At 47.8% G+C, this 22206-nt stretch overlaps 2 protein-coding genes across 3 annotated transcripts in view; one reads left to right on the top strand and one right to left on the bottom strand.

Moving 5' to 3' along the window:
• Positions 1 to 22206, bottom strand: part of LOC310667043 (uncharacterized protein) — a 79347-nt gene that overhangs the window by 3280 nt on the left and 53861 nt on the right. The window lies entirely within an intron of this gene.
• Positions 1 to 22206, top strand: part of LOC310666953 (thrombospondin-3) — a 49255-nt gene that overhangs the window by 18799 nt on the left and 8250 nt on the right. For both annotated transcript variants that reach the window (XM_083418485.1, XM_083418484.1), the window contains exons 2-20: positions 414 to 620; positions 2295 to 2551; positions 4063 to 4165; positions 4914 to 4940; positions 5824 to 5906; positions 6522 to 6573; positions 7619 to 7767; positions 8959 to 9099; positions 10111 to 10188; positions 12047 to 12199; positions 14329 to 14439; positions 15299 to 15406; positions 16419 to 16578; positions 17487 to 17605; positions 18004 to 18056; positions 18632 to 18825; positions 20245 to 20423; positions 20838 to 20886; positions 21709 to 21905. In XM_083418485.1, coding sequence (XP_083274611.1) covers positions 449 to 620; positions 2295 to 2551; positions 4063 to 4165; positions 4914 to 4940; positions 5824 to 5906; positions 6522 to 6573; positions 7619 to 7767; positions 8959 to 9099; positions 10111 to 10188; positions 12047 to 12199; positions 14329 to 14439; positions 15299 to 15406; positions 16419 to 16578; positions 17487 to 17605; positions 18004 to 18056; positions 18632 to 18825; positions 20245 to 20423; positions 20838 to 20886; positions 21709 to 21905 — 2385 coding nt within the window. In that variant the 5' untranslated portion in view covers positions 414 to 448. The remainder of the gene's footprint in view (positions 1 to 413; positions 621 to 2294; positions 2552 to 4062; positions 4166 to 4913; positions 4941 to 5823; positions 5907 to 6521; positions 6574 to 7618; positions 7768 to 8958; positions 9100 to 10110; positions 10189 to 12046; positions 12200 to 14328; positions 14440 to 15298; positions 15407 to 16418; positions 16579 to 17486; positions 17606 to 18003; positions 18057 to 18631; positions 18826 to 20244; positions 20424 to 20837; positions 20887 to 21708; positions 21906 to 22206) is intronic.

The following is a 22206-nucleotide window of genomic DNA, read 5'->3' as shown; positions in this document are numbered from 1 at the left end:
GTTAGGACCAGTGCCTAAGCCAATATCGCTCATCACCTGTAACAAATATAGTTGTGGCCTTATTTAGCTCATTAACCTTAATAATTGTGTCATGTGTCTTTATTTCCATTGGGGGGACGGGACGAGAACTTGCCATGCAATTCTATGATTCTGTGAATCAGGCGTTGGTCTATCTAACTCAGTATTGTCCACACTGACTGGCAGCAGCTCTCTCCAGGGTTTCAAGCAGCCTTGTGTGAAGCTGCCACCGGGGATTGAACCTTGGACGTTCTGGATGCAGAGCAGATGTTCCCCCCACCGAGCTAGGAAGGCGCATCAGACAGGCAGAGAGAGACACAAACTCTTTTTCTTCTGTGACGGACAGCCGGTTCTGCCAATGCCTGACCTTTGCTCTCCCGCTGCTCCTCCCCTAGAACTTGACCTCCTGTCGGTGACGGAGCCCAGGCATATGGCCAATGTGGCCGAGAAGATCCGCACGGAGTTGTTGACCGTCCGTGACCTCTACCTGCTCTCCACCTTCCGCCTGCCCCCCAAGCAAGGGGGGGTGTTGTTTGGGCTCTACTACAAGAAGGACAACAGCCGCTGGCTTGAAGCCTCGGTGGTGGGCAAGACCAACAAAGGTGAGTGAGAGCGAGGAGACCTAGGATCCGAACCCGCCACCCTGTCCAGGCGCCAGGGGGAAAGAAAAGGGCCAGGAATGTCTCAGGCCCCACGTGCATTTAAAGCAACATTTGTCACTTTAAACAGCCACAGCTCCCCTCCCTCAAAGACCCCTGGGAACTGTAGTTTGTTAAATGTGCCGGGAGTCGTTCAGAGTCCCCCTGTTCCCCTCTGATTCCTGGAGTTGCCCGGGAAGAGAGATTGAGCGCTAAGCCACTCTGAGAATTGTAGGAAGGGGGTCTCCTAAAAACTCTTAGCACCTATAACAAACTACAATTCCCAGGTTGGTTGGGTTTTTCTAAAAAAATTGCAAGCTGATTCCTAACTGTTGCTCCAGCTTGGGGGGGGGGTAGTCCTGAGTTTAAGTACAGTGGTACCTCGTTTTACGAACAGTCCTGTTAACGAACTACAGTGGTACCTCAGGTTAAGAACTTAATTCATTCCGGAGGTCCGTGCTTAACCTGAAACTGTTCTTAACCTGAGGTAACACTTTAGCTAATGGGGCCTCCCGCTGCCGCTGCATGATTTCTGTTCTCATCCTGAAGCAAAGTTCTTAACCCGAGGTAATATTTCTGGGTTAGTGGAGTCTGTACCACTGTATTCGGTTTATGAACTCCGCAAAACCAGAAGTAGTGTTCCAGTTTGCAAACTTTACCTCGGTCTACGACCGGAATCCAAAAAGTGGAAGGGCACCTGCAGTGAGAGGCCTCATTAGGGAAAGGGCGCCTCAGTTTCAGAACGGACTTGGTTTAAGAACGGACTTCAGGAACAGATTAAGTTCGCAAACCGATGTACCACTGTAATAAGTTAACTTCGACCTGAAAGAAATGCATCTCCTGACCCAACTTTGTTTTACCAACCTTTTTTCTCCGTAAATAAAAAATTTATTGTTCGATCAACTCCTGCCTGAGACTCCCGGAATGAAGTCCCACGAGACCCCCCAAAAGATAGCCTGCGGTAAATTGTAGAAATTTGTTTAATCGGCGTGCCGGGAGTCCGCTATATTTAATTGGGGGCAGTTATCGGGGTGAGTCCATTTACATGTCTAAGCAGTTGGCCTTTGTTATGTACTGAAGTTCACACCCTGGGCCAGCAGGGGGATACTGTAGATAGTTTTCACTCAGGTCCCCATATACAAATAAGGGATTGAAAGTGGCATTCAGTGATTGGATAGTTACAGAAAGTGGTTACTGTTGCATTGTAGTGGAGCTCTATATAAGCAGGCTGGCTGAACCCTTCAGTTCAGTTCTGTTCTGGCCTGTGAATAAATAAGAGCTGTTTGAAGAATCGCTGTGTCGTCTGATACGTTCACCCACAACTTAACAGCCATCACAACTATAGCATTTGCAGTCGTACCTTGGAAGTCGAACGGAATCCGTTCCGGAAGTCCGTTTGACTTCCAAAATGTTCAGAACCAAAGCGCGGCTTCTGATTGGCTGCAAGAAAATCCTGCAGCCAATCGGAAGCCACAGAAGCCCCGTCAGATGTTCGGCTTCCAAAAATAGTTCGCAAACCGGAACAGTTTGCGGCGTTCAGGATGCAAAACGTTTGAGAACTAAGCTGTTTGAAAACCAAGGTACGACTGTACACAGCTTTGAACATCATGCCCATCCTTTCTCTCTCTCTCCCCCCAGTCCACCTCCGATACCTGCGGGCCGACGGAAAGTTGCATTCTGTGAACCTGCAGAACACCAACCTGGTTGACGGGCGCAGCCACACCGCCCTCCTGCGGATGAGCGGCCTGCAAGGCGGCCGCCTCTCGGTGGAGCTTTACGTGGACTGCAAGCTAGTGGACTCCAGCGCCGGGCAGCCCGAGATGGCGCCCCTCGACCCGGAGCAGGTGGAGGCGGTGGAGGTTCGGACGGGACAGAAAGGCTACCTCCGCTCACAGGTAAGGGAGGAGGAGAACAGCCCAGCTGCTGCCGACGTTCCGTCACCCTTTAGTGTGACCGAGGGATTGATTGATTGATTGATTGGGTGGTTCACAGAAAAGATGACAATATACAAAATCAAAGTTAAAAACAATAACCCAATAACACACACCCATTATTATTAATTTTTACATAAATGGTGTTCGTTGTTGAACTGAACTTGGTGAAGGCGACTAAAGCTCCAATTAAGGCTTAGAATAAAACCAAACACTTTTTACTTTAGATGTCATCAATATTATGATAGTTTGCCTTTTATATAATACACTGATTTCTCTGATGCTTTTCAATGTACAAATGGGATGGGAAGTGAAGGGCGGGGCTATGCAAATGAAAGGGAGGGGCAATACAGAAAGGGGCCGTCTCGGTTTGCAATGGCTGCAGATCTCCAGGGAGAGTGTGATGATCAGGGGTGCCAACTTGGATTAAATATGGGGAGGCAGCTAAGCCTCGCCACACATAATCACATGACATGATGCACCATTAGAATGGCAATGTCCATCAACTTTGGGGGGGCCCGGCCCCCTCAAATATTTTATTAGGAGTTGGCTCCTGTGGTGCCGTTTTAATTCTCACCATGCCCATAGGATCTTTAAGTGCTGACCTTTCTGTTTCCTCCATAAGACAATGGCTGAAGCTTTTTATTATGTCATGAAGCTGATTTATGTTAATGAAGAAAAATTCAACCTTTCTCTCTTACAGCACTCCCTCATTTTATTATTAGTTTATTATTTTTTATTAAATGTTTATACCACCCTATACCTGTAGATCTCAGGGCGGTTCACAGCGTAAAATCACAATATAAAAACCACAAAGCACATAATAAAAACAACAACAAAAACCAAGCCAATAATCCACCTCTCCCTTTCCACAACATTTAAAAATGCAACTATATCTATCAGAGGAACAGGATTGAGGTCCTGAGCCATTTATCCGTACAGCAACCTTGTGAAGTAGGGTTGGGTGAGATAAGTTGACTGGCAAACGCCAGGCTTCCTCAACCTCGGCCCTCCAGATGTTTTGGGACTACAACTCCCATGATCCTTAGCTAGCAGCTCCAGTGGTCAGGGATGATGGGAACTGTAGTCTCAAAAACATCTGGAGGGCTGAGGCTGAGGAAGCCTGGGGCAAAAGCAGTATCTGGCCCCCATAAGTCTTTCCCAAGCCATACCCCTGCACCCTCCTATAATGTTTTTGCCAGGCTAGAATGTGTCCTTGAATTCCTCATGATGCCTCTAGCCTCTCCAGAAGAAGAATTCGAGAGGGGTGTTTGCAATAACCAGCCTACCGTACAAAGGGAGGGGCATTGCATTCATTGCTCCTCCCACTTTTGCTTCTGGCTCCACCCACCGCCTGCAAGTGGCCCCTGGAAGGCGAATGTGGCCCTTGAACTTTACTAGTCTCACTTGCCCCTATTTAGGGGGTTGCAACCTAGGCGTACTGACACTGCTCCTCACCCCCATTTCCATCTTAGGGTTTCTTGGAATCCCTGAAGCTGATTCTCGGAGGCTCAATGAGCCGCGTTGGAGCCTTAAGTGAATGTCCCTTCCAGGGGGATGAATCCATGCAGAACACAGGTAAGGATTTCTTCGGCTTTTCATTTGCACGGCCAGAGCGGGATATTCCGTTCACGTTCAGGATCTGGGCTCAGGGTCCTGTGGAGCATTCCCACTATGGCCGCATTCACACAACCCGTTTAAAGCCGTGTCAGACCGCTTTAACCCCAAAGGATTCTGGGAGCTGCCGTTTGTTCAGGGTGCTAAGAGTTGTAAGGAAACCCACCCCGAGCTACAATTCCCAGAGTGGTTTAACAGCAAATCCAATCTCACAGAGAACTCTGGGAGTTGTAGTTCGGGGCTGGGAGGGATAGGAGGGGTTTCCTAACCATTTTCGGTATCTTTAACACACTACAGGTCCCATAATCTTTTTGGGGAAGCCAGGACTGCTTAAAGTGGGATGAGAGCTTTTTAAATGGATGCTGTGAATGTGGCCTCTGAGTTACAATGGAACCTCGGTTGTTGAACATTTCGGAAGTCAAACAATTTGGAACCCAAATGCCAACAAGCCAGAAGTGAATGCTTCCGTTTTCGAATGCGCCTCAGAAGTCGAAGTGTTTCTCCATTTTTAAAAAAGGAATTTGCCGACTGGCAATTGCGCCTCTGTCGTCAAACATTTTGGAAGTCTTCCGAAATGGATTACGTTCGACAACGGAGGTTCCACTTTATTCTGATAGCAGAGGCCCACATCCTCGGTTTGAGTCCACCAGTGTGTTATTGAACTTCTTCAAGTCCTTACATAACATTTTAATTCTGTTTTCCCTTTCAGTATCCAACGTGATCAATTCCCTCTTTGGTGAGTCTGATGACTGCTCCTTGGTTATGTCCCCCTCATCCATGTGTGTCACAGAACAAATCTTGTCTTCTTAAGCACAAGCTTTTTCCTCAGTTGCAGAGCTTGTGCGGGCAATGATGTTCTTGGTTCAAGCATCTTAAGTCTTAAGGCATGGGTAGGCAAACTAAGGCCCGGGGGCCGGATCCGGCCCAATCGCCTTCTCAATCTGGCCCATGGACGGTCTGGGAATCAGCGTGTTTTACATGAGTAGAATGTGTCCTTTTATTTAAAATGCATCTCTGGGTTATTTGTGGGGTATAGGAATTTGTTCATTCCCCCCCCCCCAAATATAGTCCGGCCCCCCACAAGGTCTGAGGGACAGTGGACCGGCCCCCTGCTAAAAAAGTTTGCTGACCCCTGTGAGGTGCTACTAGCAGTACATAAAGCCCTTATAGGCTTGGGACCAGTTTGCGAGAGATAGCTTTACCCCAAATATTCCCATTTGACAACTTTCATCTGTGGAACCGGTTCTGTTACACGTGCCACATAATATTCATTCTGCATTTGTAAGAGGTCAATCTTTTAGCTTGGCAGCACCTGAACTGTTAACGTCAGGCAGACACCTTTGCAATACACTTTTCGGTGCCTGCTAAAAATATCATTGTTTAGGCAAGCCTATCTAGATCTGTAGAACACTGGCCTGTGTTTTGACCTGGCTTTTTAGCTTATCGATGATCTTAATTATTTTTCAAATGTTTTAAACGGTTGCTTTCCTGCTGATGATTTCAGCGTTTCTTTCAGCATTTGTAAAACACCTTCTGAGGTGGTTTTTCTTGTACATAAATGGATTTTCCATAAAAATAAATAAGTCGAGGCAATTGACTTTCCCCCATTGTTGTGACAGGGGAGCAAACCAGGGCCCTTGTGAAACAACTCACCCTTTTCAACCAGATCTTGATGGAACTTCAGGAGGACATGAGAGACCAGGTGAGAGGGGGACAATAAGCCCAGGTAAGGTCAACCTGGGGAGGGGGGTATACAACTTTGCAAAAAAAAAATCTCAACAACTTTCGTGTCTGTCTGTATTTTCACCTTTCGAAATATGGCAACCCTACACTGAAAAACCTTTCTATTTGGTCAGAGTCAAAGAATACATCTTTTCAAAATAGCTACTGCTATGTACTGAAGTTCTCACCCTGGGCCAGCAGGGGGATACTGTAGATGGTTTTCACTCAGGTCCGCATATGCAAATAAGGAATTGAAAGTGACGTTCAGTGATTGGGTAGTTACAGAAAGTTGTTACTGTTGCTTTGTAGTTGAGCTCTATATAAGCAGGCTGACTGAGCTCTTCAGTTCTGTTCTGGCCTGTGAATAAACAAGAGCTGTCTGAAGAATCGCTGTGTCGTCTGATATGTTCACCCACAACTTCACAGCTACCCAATTTCTTATTTTTAACTTTAAATATTTTTTTTCTGTATTGTTTGGTTTGCTGCGCAGTTGTTGCAAACTACTCTGCTGCCCCATTTCCTTGTCCATTGCTCCAGCGCCTCATCTGCGGTGCACTCCATTGCACACACAGTGATGTGTCTCTGTTCTTCCCAGGTGAAGGAGATGTCTTTGATCCGGAACACCATCATGGAATGTCAGGTGTGCGGTGAGTGCCGAGGGAGGGGACTGGGTGGGAAAGACTGAATGACGTGAAATTGGGTGCTTTCCTGGACTGTGAGGCAAGCACCATTCATGATTATATGTTGGGCTGTAAGTTATATGAAATTCTGAGCACTAAATACTTAAAGAGACCCCTTGAGTCGATTGCCACATTTAGCAACATCGATAAAATCTATTATCTGCTGTCTGGCTGGGACAAACTGGTTATATTTAACACAGTGAAGTTTGTGCTAAAAGCCTCTCAACTCAGGAAAGCCCTAAAGTCCTGTCTTGCAAATGACAGAGTTGTCTGCCATTTGTGTATATCTGTGAAGTGTTTTATAATGTTTTAAACATATGTGCTATAATCAGTGCTTTTTTTCCTAACAAAAATGTTTAGAGGTACTCTCATTTTGACTCAAGAAAATCACCATTTTATAGTTCAAATCGGGGGAAATGAATACAGTAAATGGACAAAAGTACAAAGATTCACAAAACGGTTAGAGGCATGTGTCCCCCTGCGTCATCCTAGCACAGCCTTCTGGGGTGGGTGGGTCACTTGCCTTATTATTATTATTATTATTATTATTATTACCATCATGCCCATCTGACTGGGTTACCCCAGCCACTGTGGGCAGCTTCCAACATATATAAAAACATAATGAAACATCAAACTTAAAAAAAATTCCCTATACAGGGCTGCCTTCATATATTTTCTAAAGGTTGTTTATTTACTTATTTCCTTGGCTCAGGGGTCGGATAACGCCATACCCTCCAACAATTCTCTGATGAAAATAGGGACGTCCTAGGGAAAAGCAGAACATTCTGGGATAAAATCAGAAACCGGGACGGCTTCTGTAAATCCGGGACTGTCCCTGGAAAATAGGGGCACTTGGAGGGTCTGCAATAGGACTGGACTATGGGCCCAGAGCAAATGCCCAACCCTTGATGCAGGCTCTGGTTGTCAGCATCCTTCCCCTTACTATTCCTATGCTCTGGTATTCAGTGACTTGACCCCTCCCTACCATCATTTCCCCTCCTCCCCTCGGCAGGGTTTCACGAACACCGCTCCCGCTGCAACCCAAATCCTTGCTTCAGCGGCGTCGACTGCATGGAGACCTACGAGTACCCAGGCTACCGTTGCGGACCTTGTCCGCCAGGCTTTGAAGGCAACGGCACCCACTGCGCCGACATCAACGAGGTAAGCACGGTAGTTTTAGCGTCATTCAGCTAGGAATTTGGCCGTCCTGAGGCTGAGGTTTAGCTGCCAGCCAGATTCGTCATCCTCTGTGCTGGAGCCGACACAGACGTGTTCAGATCTCGGTGACCTCGCAGTTTCCAGCTCGATGCCAAATCAGATTTGTCATTCTTTGGCAAAGAGTTTTATTCCACCACAAATTCTTAGGCTGATTTACAGATGATCTTGGTTAATGGTCCCACCCCGCTTTCTTAAGGTCAAGTGTTTTATTTGTTTGGTTTTTTTCCTTGGGCAATAACTCTGAACGATTTTTGCCTGTTGTTAACTCTTCTCTTTTTTTGTGTGTTGAATAATTCCCCCCCCCTTTTTTTATTGGTTTTTCAAATTTATAATAAACACAAAAAGAAAACATACAATAAACAAACAAACATATCTTAACTGTTAGAATCCCACTTTAAATAACATTGTTAGGTGACTTCATCAGATCCCCCCCTAACTGTGTTTCCATAATACTCATTTTAGCGGTTTTCCAATATCCACTTTCAAATAAAATTAACTTGTTCCATTAACATATTTCTTTCTTTTCATAGTGCTCTCAACCCATAATGTTAAACAATCAATCTATTTTACTCCTAGGCCAATTTGGTACTTACAAGTAGTTCTACTTAGTTTATGTTTGAGTATCTAGCCAAATAGTCCTTAAATTTCCTTTAAATTTCCTTAAAATTCTTCCATTCTTCTTGATGCTCCTCTTCCTTCCGATCGTGGATTCTTCCGGTCAGGTCAGCCAGCTCCAAAAAATCCATCACCTTCATCTGCCATTCCTTAATTTTTATTTGATTTCAAGAAAACAAAACAGAGGAACTTCTAGTAAACACACCTAACAGAATCCTGCTACCAACACAGCAATGCAAATCTTTATTACGGTCATAGAGCAGCATTAACGCTACCAACACAGAGTCACAGCAAATGATGACATTATCTTGGAATAATTGCCAGTTTTGTGTGATTATTATGCATCAGTATAACCCATCGAAAGCAAGTTGTGGGTATTGGAAGGGCCTGAGAATTTTGTAAAACCTAATAAACAAAGTGATTGTTTTAAAAAATGAGGTAGGCAGGTAGCATGGTGTTGAGGGTTGGCGCCAATTTGAAGAGGAAGGACTCACAACGGAGGTCTCCTGTCGTCCACAGTGTGCCCATGCCAACCCCTGCTTCCCTGGATCCAAATGTCTCAACACGGCACCCGGTTTCCGCTGCGAACCCTGCCCGCCCGGCTACAAGGGGAACCTCATATCTGGAGTAGGGGCAGACTACGCCAAAGCCAGCAAACAGGTGAGGAATTTTTTGGGGTGTGTGTGTTTCTTTTATATAAAACCAAGATTGCCCATGGAGTTATATTCCTTTGCCCCAGACACATGGTGGAACTGGCACCATTACTGGTGCTACAAAATGCTCGTTCCCCATTTGTAAGAAACCAACCTTTTCGGGTAGCAGCATCTACACTTGGGAACTTCCTGTCTATTGACACCAAGAGGGGCATTTGCCGCAATCTTTTCTGCTAAAAAAGTTTTGGCTTAAGGACTTGCCGATCAGAAGGTTGGCGGTTCGAATCCCCGCAATGGGGTGAGCTCCCGTTGCTTGGTCCCTGCTCCTGCCACCTAGCAGTTCGAAAGCACGTCAAAGTGCAAGTAGATAAATAGGTACCGCTCTGGCGGGAAGGTAAACGGTGTTTCCATGCACTGCTCTGGTTCGCCAGAAGCGGCTTAGTCCTGCTGGCCACATGACCCAGAAGCTGTATGCCGGCTCCCTTGGCCAGTAAAGCGAGATGAGCGCCACAACCCCAGAGTCGGCCATGACTGGACCTAATGGTCAGGGGTCCCTTTACCTTTACCTTTTATCCAGACACATACAATGTTGTCATGTTTTCATCTTATTGTTCATTTTAATTACCTTTCAAGTGTGTTTTTAGCTGTGTTTCAACAATCATTTCATTGTTTTATTCTTTTTGTAAACCACTCTGAGGTGTTTTCTTACATGTGCTGTTAGCTATTACAACGACAGTCGATTTATTGATCACCTTCTAAGCCACTGTCTCAAGGCAATTTCCACATAAGGCAATTTAAAACAGTTAAAAAGGCAAAAACAACAGACGGATTTAAAATTGGACTAAAACCGTTGCAAGTGGATGCTTGTGGGCGATTGAGCGATATATAAATTTTGTGCAATAAATCAATAACGAATAGATGAATAAGCAAACGTTCCAATAAATAACAACTCGAGAGGGGCCTTTATTACTTTATGTATTGCATTTATATATCAAAATGATCTCTCTCGTCTCTCCAGACTTGCACAGACATTGATGAATGCAACGATGGGAACAATGGCGGATGTGACCCCAATGCCATCTGTACCAATACAGTGGTGAGTCTGTCTAGGGTGAAGAAATGGGGTCCACCATGTGAAAACAGGCCCCAGGGACTGAAGAGGCTATGGTTACAGTGGTACCCCGCAAGACGAATGCCTCGCAAGACGGAAAACCCGCTAGACGAAAGGGTTTTCCGTTTTTCGATGCGCTTCGTAGGACGAATTTCCCTATGGGCTTGCTTCGCAAGACGAAAATGTCTTGCGAGTCTTGAGATTTTTTTTCGCTCCCCACCCCCTTTTTCTAAGCCGCTAAACCGCTAATAGCGCTAATCCGCTAAGCCGCTAATAGGGTTGCTTCGCAAGACGAAAAAACCGCTAGACGAAGAGACTCGCAGAACGAATTAATTTCGTCTTGCGAGGCAGCACTGTACTTGCCCAGGCTGACCTTAGGCTACCGGGACTGGTTCGGGTTCTTGTATTGATTTGCAAGGCCCTGAACAATTTGGATCCAGGATACTTCAAGGATCACCTGATCCTTTATTTTCCTGCCCAATCAGGGAGCTGTTTGGGGGAGCCACTGCTAGGGGTCCACCATGCTAGGGGTCTCCCATGCCTCATATAAACGTCCACACGCTCCAACACTTTGAGGCCAAAATCCTGGATGCCGTCTTCCCAGTTGCCACTTTCTCATTTTTTAATCACAAGAGCATGGCAGCCATTTTGGTTCTTGCATTCTCATACAATTTCACACTGTAGTTTCCCCTCCTAAAAAAAGCACTTTTGGAGTGCGGCACCCCAGAATGCATGTTTTTGGGTGCCGCACGAAGGTTGCGGCCACGAAAAAAGCATTTTTTTTTTTTTGCTGGGGGCGAGAATCATGCCACAAAATCACATGAGATCAAGGCAACCAAAATGGCCGCCGTTCTCTCACAGTAAAAAAATGGGATGTTCCAGTTTTTCCGTGACACTTGGGGGCATGCACATCTTGTATCCATCAGAACCTGTGCATTCAGGAGTGTGGGTCCGATTTTGCGCAGTTCCCTTCCGGCTGAAGTCAAACAGTCCCCTTCCCTGTTGAACTTCCGGCTGAGCAGGGCTTGTGAGGGGTGAGGCCGAGGGAGAGCCCTGAGAGCATCGGAGCCAACTCCTAGGGGCCAAGGTCCCTTCGCCCCCAAAGTTGATGGGCATTGTTATTTAAGTAGTGTGTGCGTGCCACATTGATTATGCAAAAGGAGGGTTGCCGGAGGGGGGAGAGGCCACATTTGGCCCCTGGGCTCAGAGTTCCTCACCCCTGCTGTAAGGTAAACTATTGATTATCCCTCATATTGGAGGCTGAGAAAGAGCGGCTTAAGTGGGTTTGTGGGACTGGCTCTGAAGAACCCTTTGTTTCTATTTGAACTACAGTGGTACCTCAGGTTAAGAACTTAATTCGTTCTGGAGGTCCGTTCTTAACTTGAAACTGTTCTTAACCTGAAGCACCACTTTCGCTAATGGGGCCTCCCGCTGCTGCTGCGCCGCTGGAGCATGATTTCTGTTCTCATCCTGAAGCAAAGTTCTTAACCCGAGGTACTATTTCTGGGTTAGTGGAGTCTGTAACCTGAAGCGTATGTAACCCAAGGTACCACTGTAGTCCTTTAAAACCATGAGGACTAGAATCTTGGTTTCTTTTTGGGTGCAGGACTGTGGCTCAGTGGGAGAGCACCCTCCTTGCATGCAGAAAAGGTCCCGGGTTCAATCCCCAACATATCCAGGTAGGGCTGGGGATATCTGCCCCTCTTGCTTGGAATCCTGGACAACTGCTGCCAGTCAGTGTTGACACTACTGAGTTAGATGGACCAACTGTGTTCCACGTTTCTGCAAAAAAACCAACACACACAAAAACCACATTTCCTTTTCGTTTTGTTTCCCTTGGTAGGGATCCTACAAATGTGGGCCTTGCAAGTCGGGTTTTGTGGGGAACCAGAACGGCAGCTGCACCCCGCAGAAGACCTGCCAGAGCCCCAGCCACAACCCCTGCGACATCAATGGATACTGCCTCTTTGAACGCAACGGGGACGTTTCCTGCGCGGTGAGGCAAAATTGGGGCGAATGCATTTAGGGGTGCCATATTGTTGAGCTTTTTTGCCAAATTTGAAAAGGATGTTTTTGAGCTATCTCCAAAACCACATTGCTTGTGATTTCCCCTGGACACTGCTTCCTAATGCAGTATTCTGCGTGTATGGCAACTCTACATACATTTAAAGTGCTATGATGCTAGTTTAAACAGGCATGGCTTCCCCCAAAGAATTCTGGGAAATGTACTTTGTTACGTGAGCTGAGAGTTGTTTGCTGTTGTTTAGTCGTTTAGTCGTGTCCGACTCTTCGTGACCCCCTGGACCAGAGGACGCCAGGCACTCCTGTCTTCCACTGCCTCCCGCAGCTTGGTCAAACTCATGCTGGTAGCTTCGAGAACACTGTCCCACCATCTCGTCCTCTGTCCTCCCCTTCTCCTGGTGCCCTCCATCTTTCCCAGCATCAGGGTCTTTTCCAGGGAGTCTTCTCTTCTCATGAGGTGGCCAAAGTATTGGAGCCTCAGCTTCAGGATCTGTCCTTCTAATGAGCACTCAGGGCTGATTTCCTTCAGAATGGAGAGGTTTGATCTTTTTGCAGTCCATGGGACTCTCAAGAGTTGTTAGGAGGTCCCTATTCCCCTCACAGAACTACAAACACCAGCATTCCCTGAGAAGAAGGATTGTGTGTTAAACCACTCTGGGAATTGTAGTTCAGTGAAGGGAATAGGGGTCTCCCCACAACTCTCAGCAACCTTAACAAACTGCAACTCCCAGAATTCTCTGCGGGATGCCATGGTAGTTCAAAGGGTCATCTTAGTGCTTCAAATGTATGGTGTGGACTTGCAAGTTGCCCCTGCTTTCCATTGGCTCTGGCGCCACCTACTGTTGGCCTTCCATCTTGCCACCATTGCAAAGCGGCCGAGAGACTTCTCTCGCACAACACAAATCAATCTGCCTCCTTTTCCCCAGCTCTGCAGTGTCTTTTTTTGAGTCAGAACTGATCCTGCGTTCATACAAATTTCATTCCACACCTTGCAGTCATGGGCATCTACAGGGTTCCCCCCCGGGGGGGGGACAGGGGACGAGGTGTGCGGCAAAGTAAAAAACAGAAAAGGGGGAGCAGGCTAATTGTTTCTACCCCACCTCCAAATTAGAATAATCCATACATTTTATTTATGTACTTATTTACTGCAGTTATAGCCCACCTTTTCTTCCAGGGGTTCAAGGGGGCGGGTATACTTCTGTTCCTTATTTTATCCCCTGTGAGGCAGGTTAGGCTGGGAGTGAGGAGTAATAATAAATAATAATAATAATAATAATAATAATAATAATAATAATAATAATAATAATTTATTTATACCCCGCCCGTCTGGCTGGGCTTCCCCAGCCACTCTGGGCGGCTTCCAACAAAATATTAGAATACAGTAATGCATCAAACATTAAAAGCTTCCCTAAACAGGGCTGCCTTCAGATGTCTTCTAAAAGTCTGGTAGTTGTTGTTCTCTTTGACATCTGGTGGGAGGGCGTTCCACAGGGAGGGCGCCACTACCAAGAAGGCCCTCTGCCTGGTTCCCTGTAACTTGGCTTCTCGCAGCAGCGAGGGAACCGCCTGAAGGCCCTCGGAGCTGGACCTCAGTGTCCGGGCAGAACGATGGGGGTGGAGACGCTCCTTCAGATATACTGGACCAAGGCCGTTTAGGGCTTTCAAGGTCAGCACCAACACTTTGAATTGTGCTCGGAAACATACTGGGAGCCAATGTAGGTCTTTCAGGACCGGTGTTATGTGGTCTCGGCAGCTGCTCCCAGTCACCAGTCTAGCTGCCGCATTCTGGATTAGTTGTAGCTTCCGGGTCACCCGATGAGGTCACCCAATGAGCTTCATGACCTGGTAGGGGTTTCCCAGGTCCTAGTCCTGCACTCTAACCACTGCACCACACTGCCTTTTTGCCTTGTACCTCAGGTTCTACGATTTCTAGAAGCTAGCTCTTCTTTTCAATGAAGGCTGAAATCGACAGATTATTATTATTCATATGAGGCAGGGGTCAAATGTCCCCTTGGCCCCAACTTGCAGATAGTTGGGGACATGGGGGCTTATACCTGTAGTACCAGTTGTTGCAACAATATTGTTTCCTCTTTGCCTTCCCAGTGCAGCGTGGGTTGGGCCGGGAACGGCAATGTGTGCGGACGCGACACCGACATTGATGGCTACCCAGACGAGCCTTTGCCCTGCATTGATAACAACAAGCACTGCTCCAAGGTAAGATGTGGCGGCAGGAGGAACCAAAGGGCCTATCGATGGCTATTAGCCACATTGGCTATACTCTGCCTCCACAGTCTGAGAGAGTAATGCTTCTGAATACCAGTTCCTGGAAACCACAGGAGGGGTGAGTGCTGTTATATGTGTCTTAAAGGTAAAGGGACCCCTGACCATTAGGTCCAGTCGTGGCCGACTCTGGGGTTGCGGCGCTCATCTCACTTTATTGGCCAAGGGAGCTGGCATACAGCTTCCGGGTCATGTGGCCAGCATGACTAAGCCGCTTCTGGCGAACCAGAGCAGCGCACGGAAACACCGTTTACCTTCCCACCAGAGTGGTACCTATTTATCTACTTGCACTTTGATGTGCTTTCGAACTGCTAGGTTGGCAGGAGCAGGGACCGAGCAACAGGAGCTCACCCCGTCGTGGGGATTCGAACTGCCGACCTTCTGATCGGCAAGTCCTAGGCTCTGTGGTTTAACCCACAGCACCACCCGCGTCCCATATATATGTGTGTCTTATATATATATTTAATCAAAGTATTTCTCTCCTGACATATCTTCCTATATACATAAAAATGTAAGCCTGTCGTCATGCAACTGCTGTTGGAGAATTAAAACCCCATTTAAATCACCCCTTTGTTCAGAAACATGAGGACTGAAATCATAGAATTATGTTTTAAGGGAAAAGCTATAGCTCAGGGGTAGAGTTTGTGCTATGTGTGCAGGATGTGGCAAGTTTGGTCCCCGGCATCTCCACCGAGGACTGGGGGAAACGTATGTCGGAAACCCTGAACAGTCGCAGCTGCTTAGGGATTTCTTCTGACTTGCCCCACCCTCCACCTTGCCCCTTTTCACGCAGGACAACTGCCGGCTTACGCCGAACTCGGGTCAAGAGGATGCTGACAACGATGGCATCGGGGACCAGTGTGACGACGACGCAGATGGTGATGGGATCAAGAACGTGGAGGTAGGCCCAAGCGCAACTTCCCACTCAGGCTGGATGGACAAGAGTGAGGTTAGGGGACCTTTTCTGGCCAAGGGCCACATTACACTCGTGGGCAACCTCCCAGGGGCCGCTTACCAAGCTGGGTGCAGCCAGAGACACACCCCATTCTCCATCTTCCCATTGAGGCAAGCATAAGGCATAATCCCATTCCAAGTACTTGTTCCAACTAGGTAGAACCACAGGGGATGGGCAGCTTTTAATGTTTAATAGACTATTGTATTTTAATATTTTGTTGGAAGCCGCCCAGAGTGGCTGGGGAAACCCAGCCAGATGGGCAGGGTATAAATTATTATTATTATTATTATTATTATTATTTATTTATTGTGCAGAGGAAGGCTGGTGAAGGGTGTGGCCAGGGAAAAGGGAGTGTGGCTGGATCAGAGGACCATGGGTCAGACAGAGAGGGCAATTGGGCCCTGGGCCTGAGGCGTCCCATCCCTAGAAGCATTAAGGATATAGGCTCTTAGACCTTCTTATCCCATATACAACACCCCCCTATTTCTAGCCCCTTTGCAAAGGATCAGACCACACACTGCAAAGTATGTTTAGAACGCTTTACTTACAGATTCAAGGTCTCAGTCATGCTTTGTTCCATGCAGCAGCAAGGATAACGCAGGCAAAATACTCTTGGGTAGAAAATGCAGAATATAGTTCCAAACACATGCTGCAAACTTGGGAGTGAGCTCACACATGTCTGTTTTGGTGGACTGCATGATGAGAGAGGGGGGGGGAGTAGAAAGTCTCCGTCTCCAGAGGAGAGGGGGCGTGACCTAGCTGAGTCTATCTAGCAGTGCAACTCTGTGGTTGTTTACCCCCTTCATGCACTAACTAACAGCAACGCATAGTTATGTTTGACTGCAACCTTCCACAAAAGGAAACGGGGCAGAAGAGCCAGCGTTGCAATCAGGAAAGCTCAGGCGATGTTCCCCATGTCTGAATTCACCTTTTTCTCTCTCTTGTGCCCTGGTCATAGGACAACTGCCGTCTCTTCCCCAATAAAGACCAGCAGAATTCAGACACGGATTCCTTTGGGGATGCTTGTGATAACTGCCCCAATGTACCCAACAATGACCAGAAGGACACAGATGGCAACGGGGAGGGGGACGCTTGCGACAATGACATTGACGGTGACGGTGAGTGGAAGGGTAAAATTGTGGTAGAGTTCGTATGGCTAGCTTCATCATACAGGTGGAGCCAGCACCCAGCAAAGCTAAGGACAGACGGATGAGTCTTATTTCCATTTCATGCCCATTTTTTCATACATATAGTCATAGTTCTGTCCTGTCCTGTTTTCTGAGGTTTAAGAAATATGTAAGCCCTCCCCAAAAGGGGAAATAACACTTATTTATTTCCTTCAGGTCTTTGTACACCGCCCTTTAGCCAAAAAAGGATCTCCTAGAGTGGTTTCCAAAGATCAATATTAAGATTGCATTCTAAGAAAATGCACAGCACGTGAGGAAAAGGGAATGGGAGGGAGGAGGAAAGGCTAAGCCCAGGCACAGGTTTTTCAGGTTACGGTTTTTATAACACAGTTAATATGTCTGATCTGAGAAAACAAATTTAACATCCAGTACAGAAGCATGACAACACATGCTCTAAGGATGTTTGGGGTTTTTTAATTAAAAAAAAAAAGCTATTGGGAAGCAATTCAACTTACTGTATTTTTTGCTCTATAAGACTCACTTTTTCCCTCCTAAAAAGTAAGGGGAAATGTGTGTGCGTCTTATGAAGCGAATGCAGGCTGCGCAGCTATCCCAGAAGCCAGAACAGCAAGAGGGATTGTTGCTTTCACTGCGCAGCGAACCCTCTTGCTGTTCTGGCTTCTGAGATTCAGAATATTTTTTTTATTGTTTTCCTCCTCCAAAAACTAGGTGCGTCTTGTGGTCTGGTGCGTCTTATAGAGCGAAAAATACGGTAATTAATTGTACCCTGGAGAGCTGCTGCCTATCAGTGTAGACAACACTAAGCTAGATGGACTCGGTTCAAGGCACTTTCCTGTGCTCCTATGAAACAGCCCCTTTCCCCCTCTCCCCTTCCCTAGGAATTCCCAACGGGCTTGACAATTGCCCCAAAGTGCCCAATCCGCTGCAGACGGATCGCGACGAAGATGGCGTGGGAGACGCCTGCGACAGTTGTCCTGAGATCAGCAACCCCACTCAGGTATGAGCGTTGTAACATCCTACAGTTCCCCGGATCCTCAGGCAGTGGTGTCCAAACTATTTTCAAAGAGGGCCAGATTTGACGGTGAAGGGCCATGAGGGCCAACCAAACGGCCAACCAAAATTGTTAACCTTTTTTTAGGATTGAAGTTGTTGAGGGTTTTTTTAAAGGATTTTTACCCTAGGAAATAAACTGCCACAGGGGCTGGATTAAACCGACCGGCAGGCCGGATTGGGCACCCTAAACGGACTTTGGACATGCCTGCAGTTTAAGGGAAGCCTTGGCGATTAAAATGACATCATCATGCTTTAAATGTGCGGTGAAGATGAGAGGGCCGTTTGCGTGTGACTCCAGGGATGCTCGTTTGCTTACTCACCTGAGGCCATGCTCTCTTTCAGACAGATGCGGACAGCGACCTGGTGGGTGACGTCTGCGACACGAACGTGGACAGGTGAGGAAAAAGCAAAACGAAAACCCAAACCTAAAACCCGCGAAAATGCATCATCTCAGAATCTATAGGGATATTGTCTGTTTGTCCTTCTATGTATTCAGATACCTGTTAAGATATCATTACCAAATTTGGCATGATGGCCCCTGATATCAAGGAGCAGGTTGGGGTCTATGTTTGGACCCCATTTTGAATCAATTTGGTTTTTTGAATTCACTGCTATTTTCCCAGTGCTATTTTTCCAGAAAAAGAGATGCCTCAGCCCAGTATACCTGAAGGAGCATCTCAACCCCGGTTGTTCAACCCAGACACTGTGGTCCATCTCCAAGGGCCTTCTGGCAGTTCCTTCCCTGTGAGAAGTGAGGTTGCAGGGAACCAGGCACAGGGCCTTATTGGTAGTGGCACCTGCCCTCAGATGTCAAGGAAATAAATAACTCTACAACTGAAGGCAGCACCGAAGATTTTAATGTTCTATGTTTTATCATGTTTCTCTATATACTGGAAGGCCGCTCAGAGTGGATGGTGCAACCCAGTCAGATGGGCAGGTTACAAATAATAAAATTGTTGTTGTTGTTCAGTGATGGCGACGGTCACCAGGACACGAAAGACAACTGTGCAGAGATCCCCAACAGCTCCCAGCTCGATTCAGACAATGACGGGCTTGGAGATGAGTGTGACAATGATGACGACAACGATGGGATCCCGGATTATGTGCCCCCAGGCCCTGACAACTGCCGTCTCGTCCCTAATCCCAACCAGAAGGATTCTGATGGTGAGTGCAGGATAATTGAAAGTAGAATCCGTTCAGAATTCTTTACGTCAATGGCACCAGCTACAAAATGGCTGCTGCGGCATTGGGTGGGGGGGGGGGAATATGGCACGACACAAAATGGATGCCCTGCTATGTGGCGTAGTGCAAAATGGCTGCCGCACCTCGGAGAACAGAAAAAGAGACAGGACCACAAAATTGTGAGGGGATGTCCATTCAGTGCGTGAAAAGGCACCTACATCCACCGCCGCTGGTCTCGCTCGCAGAAAGAAGCTCTTTACACATCTCCTTTGTACAGAACAGAGACAACATCTGTTTACTGAGACCTTTTTGAGGCACCATAGGAGGAGGAGTGTGTCACACTGGCGGTCCCCAGACTGCCTCCTTCTCAAAGAGTAGTGCCTTGAAGGAGAATTGCAGATGAAATTGGACTTATTGGACCTGTGGATGTGGCTAGACTCCAGCTCCCATCAACCCTGGCCAGCAGGGCCAATGGTCAGGGATGATGGGAGTTGTAGTGACGTCTAGAAAGACACAGGTTCACCACCCATCTCACATCCTACCTCACAGGGTTGTTGTGAGGATTGAAACAGAATATTGGGGAGGGGGAGAACCTTATACGCTACCCCAAACTAAGATCATTGCTCACTTCCCCACTCAGATCATGAACACCACAACCAAGGCAGGCCAGAGGTTGCAGGTCTCCAGCTCCTTCAGCCATCGGGGTTAATGGGAACTGGAGTCCAGCAACATCTGGGGCGATCCAGGCTCCCCACTCCTGTCCTAGACCAGTCATGCCCCAACTAATCAGGAATCCCATATCCAATGCACTTAAAGGTAAAGGGACCCCTGACCATTAGGCCCAGTCGCAGACGACTCTGGGGTTGCGGCGCTCATCTTGCTTTATTGGCTGAGGAAGGCGGCATACAGCTTCTGGGTCATGTGGCCAGCATGACTAAGCCACTTCTGGCGAACCAGAGCAGTGCACGGAAATGCTGTTTACCTTCCTGCCAGAGTGGTACCTACTTATCTACTTGCACTTTGAGGTGCTTTTGAACTGCTAGGTTGGCAGAAGCAGGGACCGAGCAATGGGAGCTCACCCCGTCGCAGGGATTCGAACCACCGACCTTCTGATCGGCAAGCCCTAGGCTCTGTGGTTTAACCCACAGCGCCACCCGCGTCCCTTATCCAATGCACTTACAGAGGTATAAAGCAGGGATGAGGAACCCCTGGCCCTCCAGATGTTGTTGGACGCCAACTCCCATCAGCCCCAGCCAGCATGACCAGTGGTCAGGGATGATGGGGGATGTAGTCCATCTGGAGGACCACACTTCCCCCACGCCTGATAGGTATGAATATGGTGAAACATCTTCCAACGTGCTTTACTGGCTGGGCCTTCACCGTCCTTTGTTCTTCGCGCAGGCAATGGCGTAGGGGATGTGTGCGAGGAGGACTTTGACAACGACACGGTGGCTGACCCGCTGGATGTCTGCCCGGAGAGCTCCGAGGTGACGCTGACCGACTTCCGCGCGTACCAAACGGTCATCCTGGATCCCGAGGGCGACGCCCAGATCGATCCCAATTGGGTGGTTCTCAATCAGGTACGGCAAGGGAGCCGGGAAGATGCCGCAGGCTTCGGAGGCGGAAAAAACACAATTGGTTCCATGGGCAAAAGGGGGAAGGGTCAATAAATCTTGGTGCATATTGGTGAGCCAATGGGTAGAGAAGACCTTAGTCTTTGCACAGTGCAGGATAAGCCCCCGTTGAAAAACTTCAAAGGCCTTTGGGGTTCATTGGGGACGAGTAGACAAGTGCCACAGGGACATAGGAAGATGCCCTCTACCGAATCTGGTCTTTAAAGGGCTCTAAGCACTGAGCTATGGCCCTTCTCTCGGTGCTTGGTTGCTAGATGCAAAACCCCAGGGGTCAGTCTGGGCAGCTGCCTTGCCCTTTGCTTATACTCGACCGTCTCGTCATCACCCTCTTCTTCTCTCTTTTTTCTTCCCAACCTCCAGGGCATGGAGATTGTACAGACGATGAACAGCGACCCAGGCTTGGCTGTCGGTAAGAGGAATATACCATATTTTTCGCTCCATAAGGCGCACCGGACCATAAGGCGCACCTAGTTTTTAGAGGGGGAAATCAAGAAAAAAAATATTATTTCCCCCTGGGTGAAGCGCGCAGCTCCTTTAAGGAGCGTGCAGCTCCTGCGGGCTTTTCTATGAGGAGGGAGACTGGCCTCGTCAGTCCCTTCTCCCTCCTGGGGAAAAACCCGCAAGAGCCGAGAGTTTGTGTGCGGCTCTTGGGGGCTTTTCCTGCCTGCCTCCCCCCTGCATTCGCTCCATAAGACGCACACACATTTCCCCTTACTCTTTAGGAGGGAAAAAGTGCGTCTTATGGAGCGAAAAATACGGTAAACATACTCGGCCGCCAATGATTCTTTGCTGCACTCAAACCATACAATTAAAGCACTACGAAACTGCTTGAAACGGCCATGGGTTCTGCCCAGGAATTCTGGAGCCTGTGATTCGTTATGGGTGCTATTCCCCTCGCAGAGCTACAATTCCCAGAGCGGTTTAACAACCAATCCCTCTGCCCAGAGAACTCTGGGAATTGTAGCTCTTTGAGGGAAATGGGGGGTCTCCTAACAGTTCTCAGCACTCTTCACAAACGATAGTTCCCAGAATCCCTTGGGGGAAGCCATGACTGTTCGAAGCGATATCATGGCGCTTGAAGCCTATGGTCTGAGTGTGGCCTAGCCACTGTTCTTCAGGGTTTCAAGCAAGCAGAGAAAAATATTTCCCATCGCCTGTGCCCACCAGTCCCTTCCTCTATCTCAGCGAGACGGCCGCTAACTCTTTTCTCCTCTCTCTAACCACGGGGCAGGGTACACAGCCTTCAACGGGGTGGACTTTGAAGGCACCTTCCACGTCAACACCATCACCGACGACGACTATGCCGGCTTCATCTTCGCCTACCAGGACAGCGCCAGTTTCTACGTGGTCATGTGGAAGCAGACGGAGCAGACCTACTGGCAGGCTACTCCCTTCCGCGCCACGGCTGAGCCGAGCTTGCAGCTCAAAGTGAGTGCCATACTCTCCAAGTCTTCCTATTTTCCAGGGACAATCCCAGAATTACGAAAGCCATCACAGCTTCTGATTTGATCCTGAAATGCCCAGTATTATGCTACCTTCTGAGATTATAAGTGATCTTAATCATTACTTTATACAGTGGTACCTCGGGTTACATACGCTTCAGGTTACAGACTCCGCTAACCCAGAAATAATACCTTGGGTTAAGAACTTTGCTTCAGGATGAGAACAGAAATCGTGCAGCGGCAGCAGGAGGTCCCATTAGCTACAGTGGTACCTCAGGTTAAGAACA

The sequence above is a fragment of the Podarcis tiliguerta genome (assembly GCF_965153285.1).
Source record: "Podarcis tiliguerta genome assembly, chromosome: 16".
Lineage (NCBI taxonomy): Eukaryota > Metazoa > Chordata > Lepidosauria > Squamata > Lacertidae > Podarcis > Podarcis tiliguerta.
Note: the sequence above shows the minus strand (reverse complement) of the source record. Positions and strands in the feature narration are given on the sequence as shown.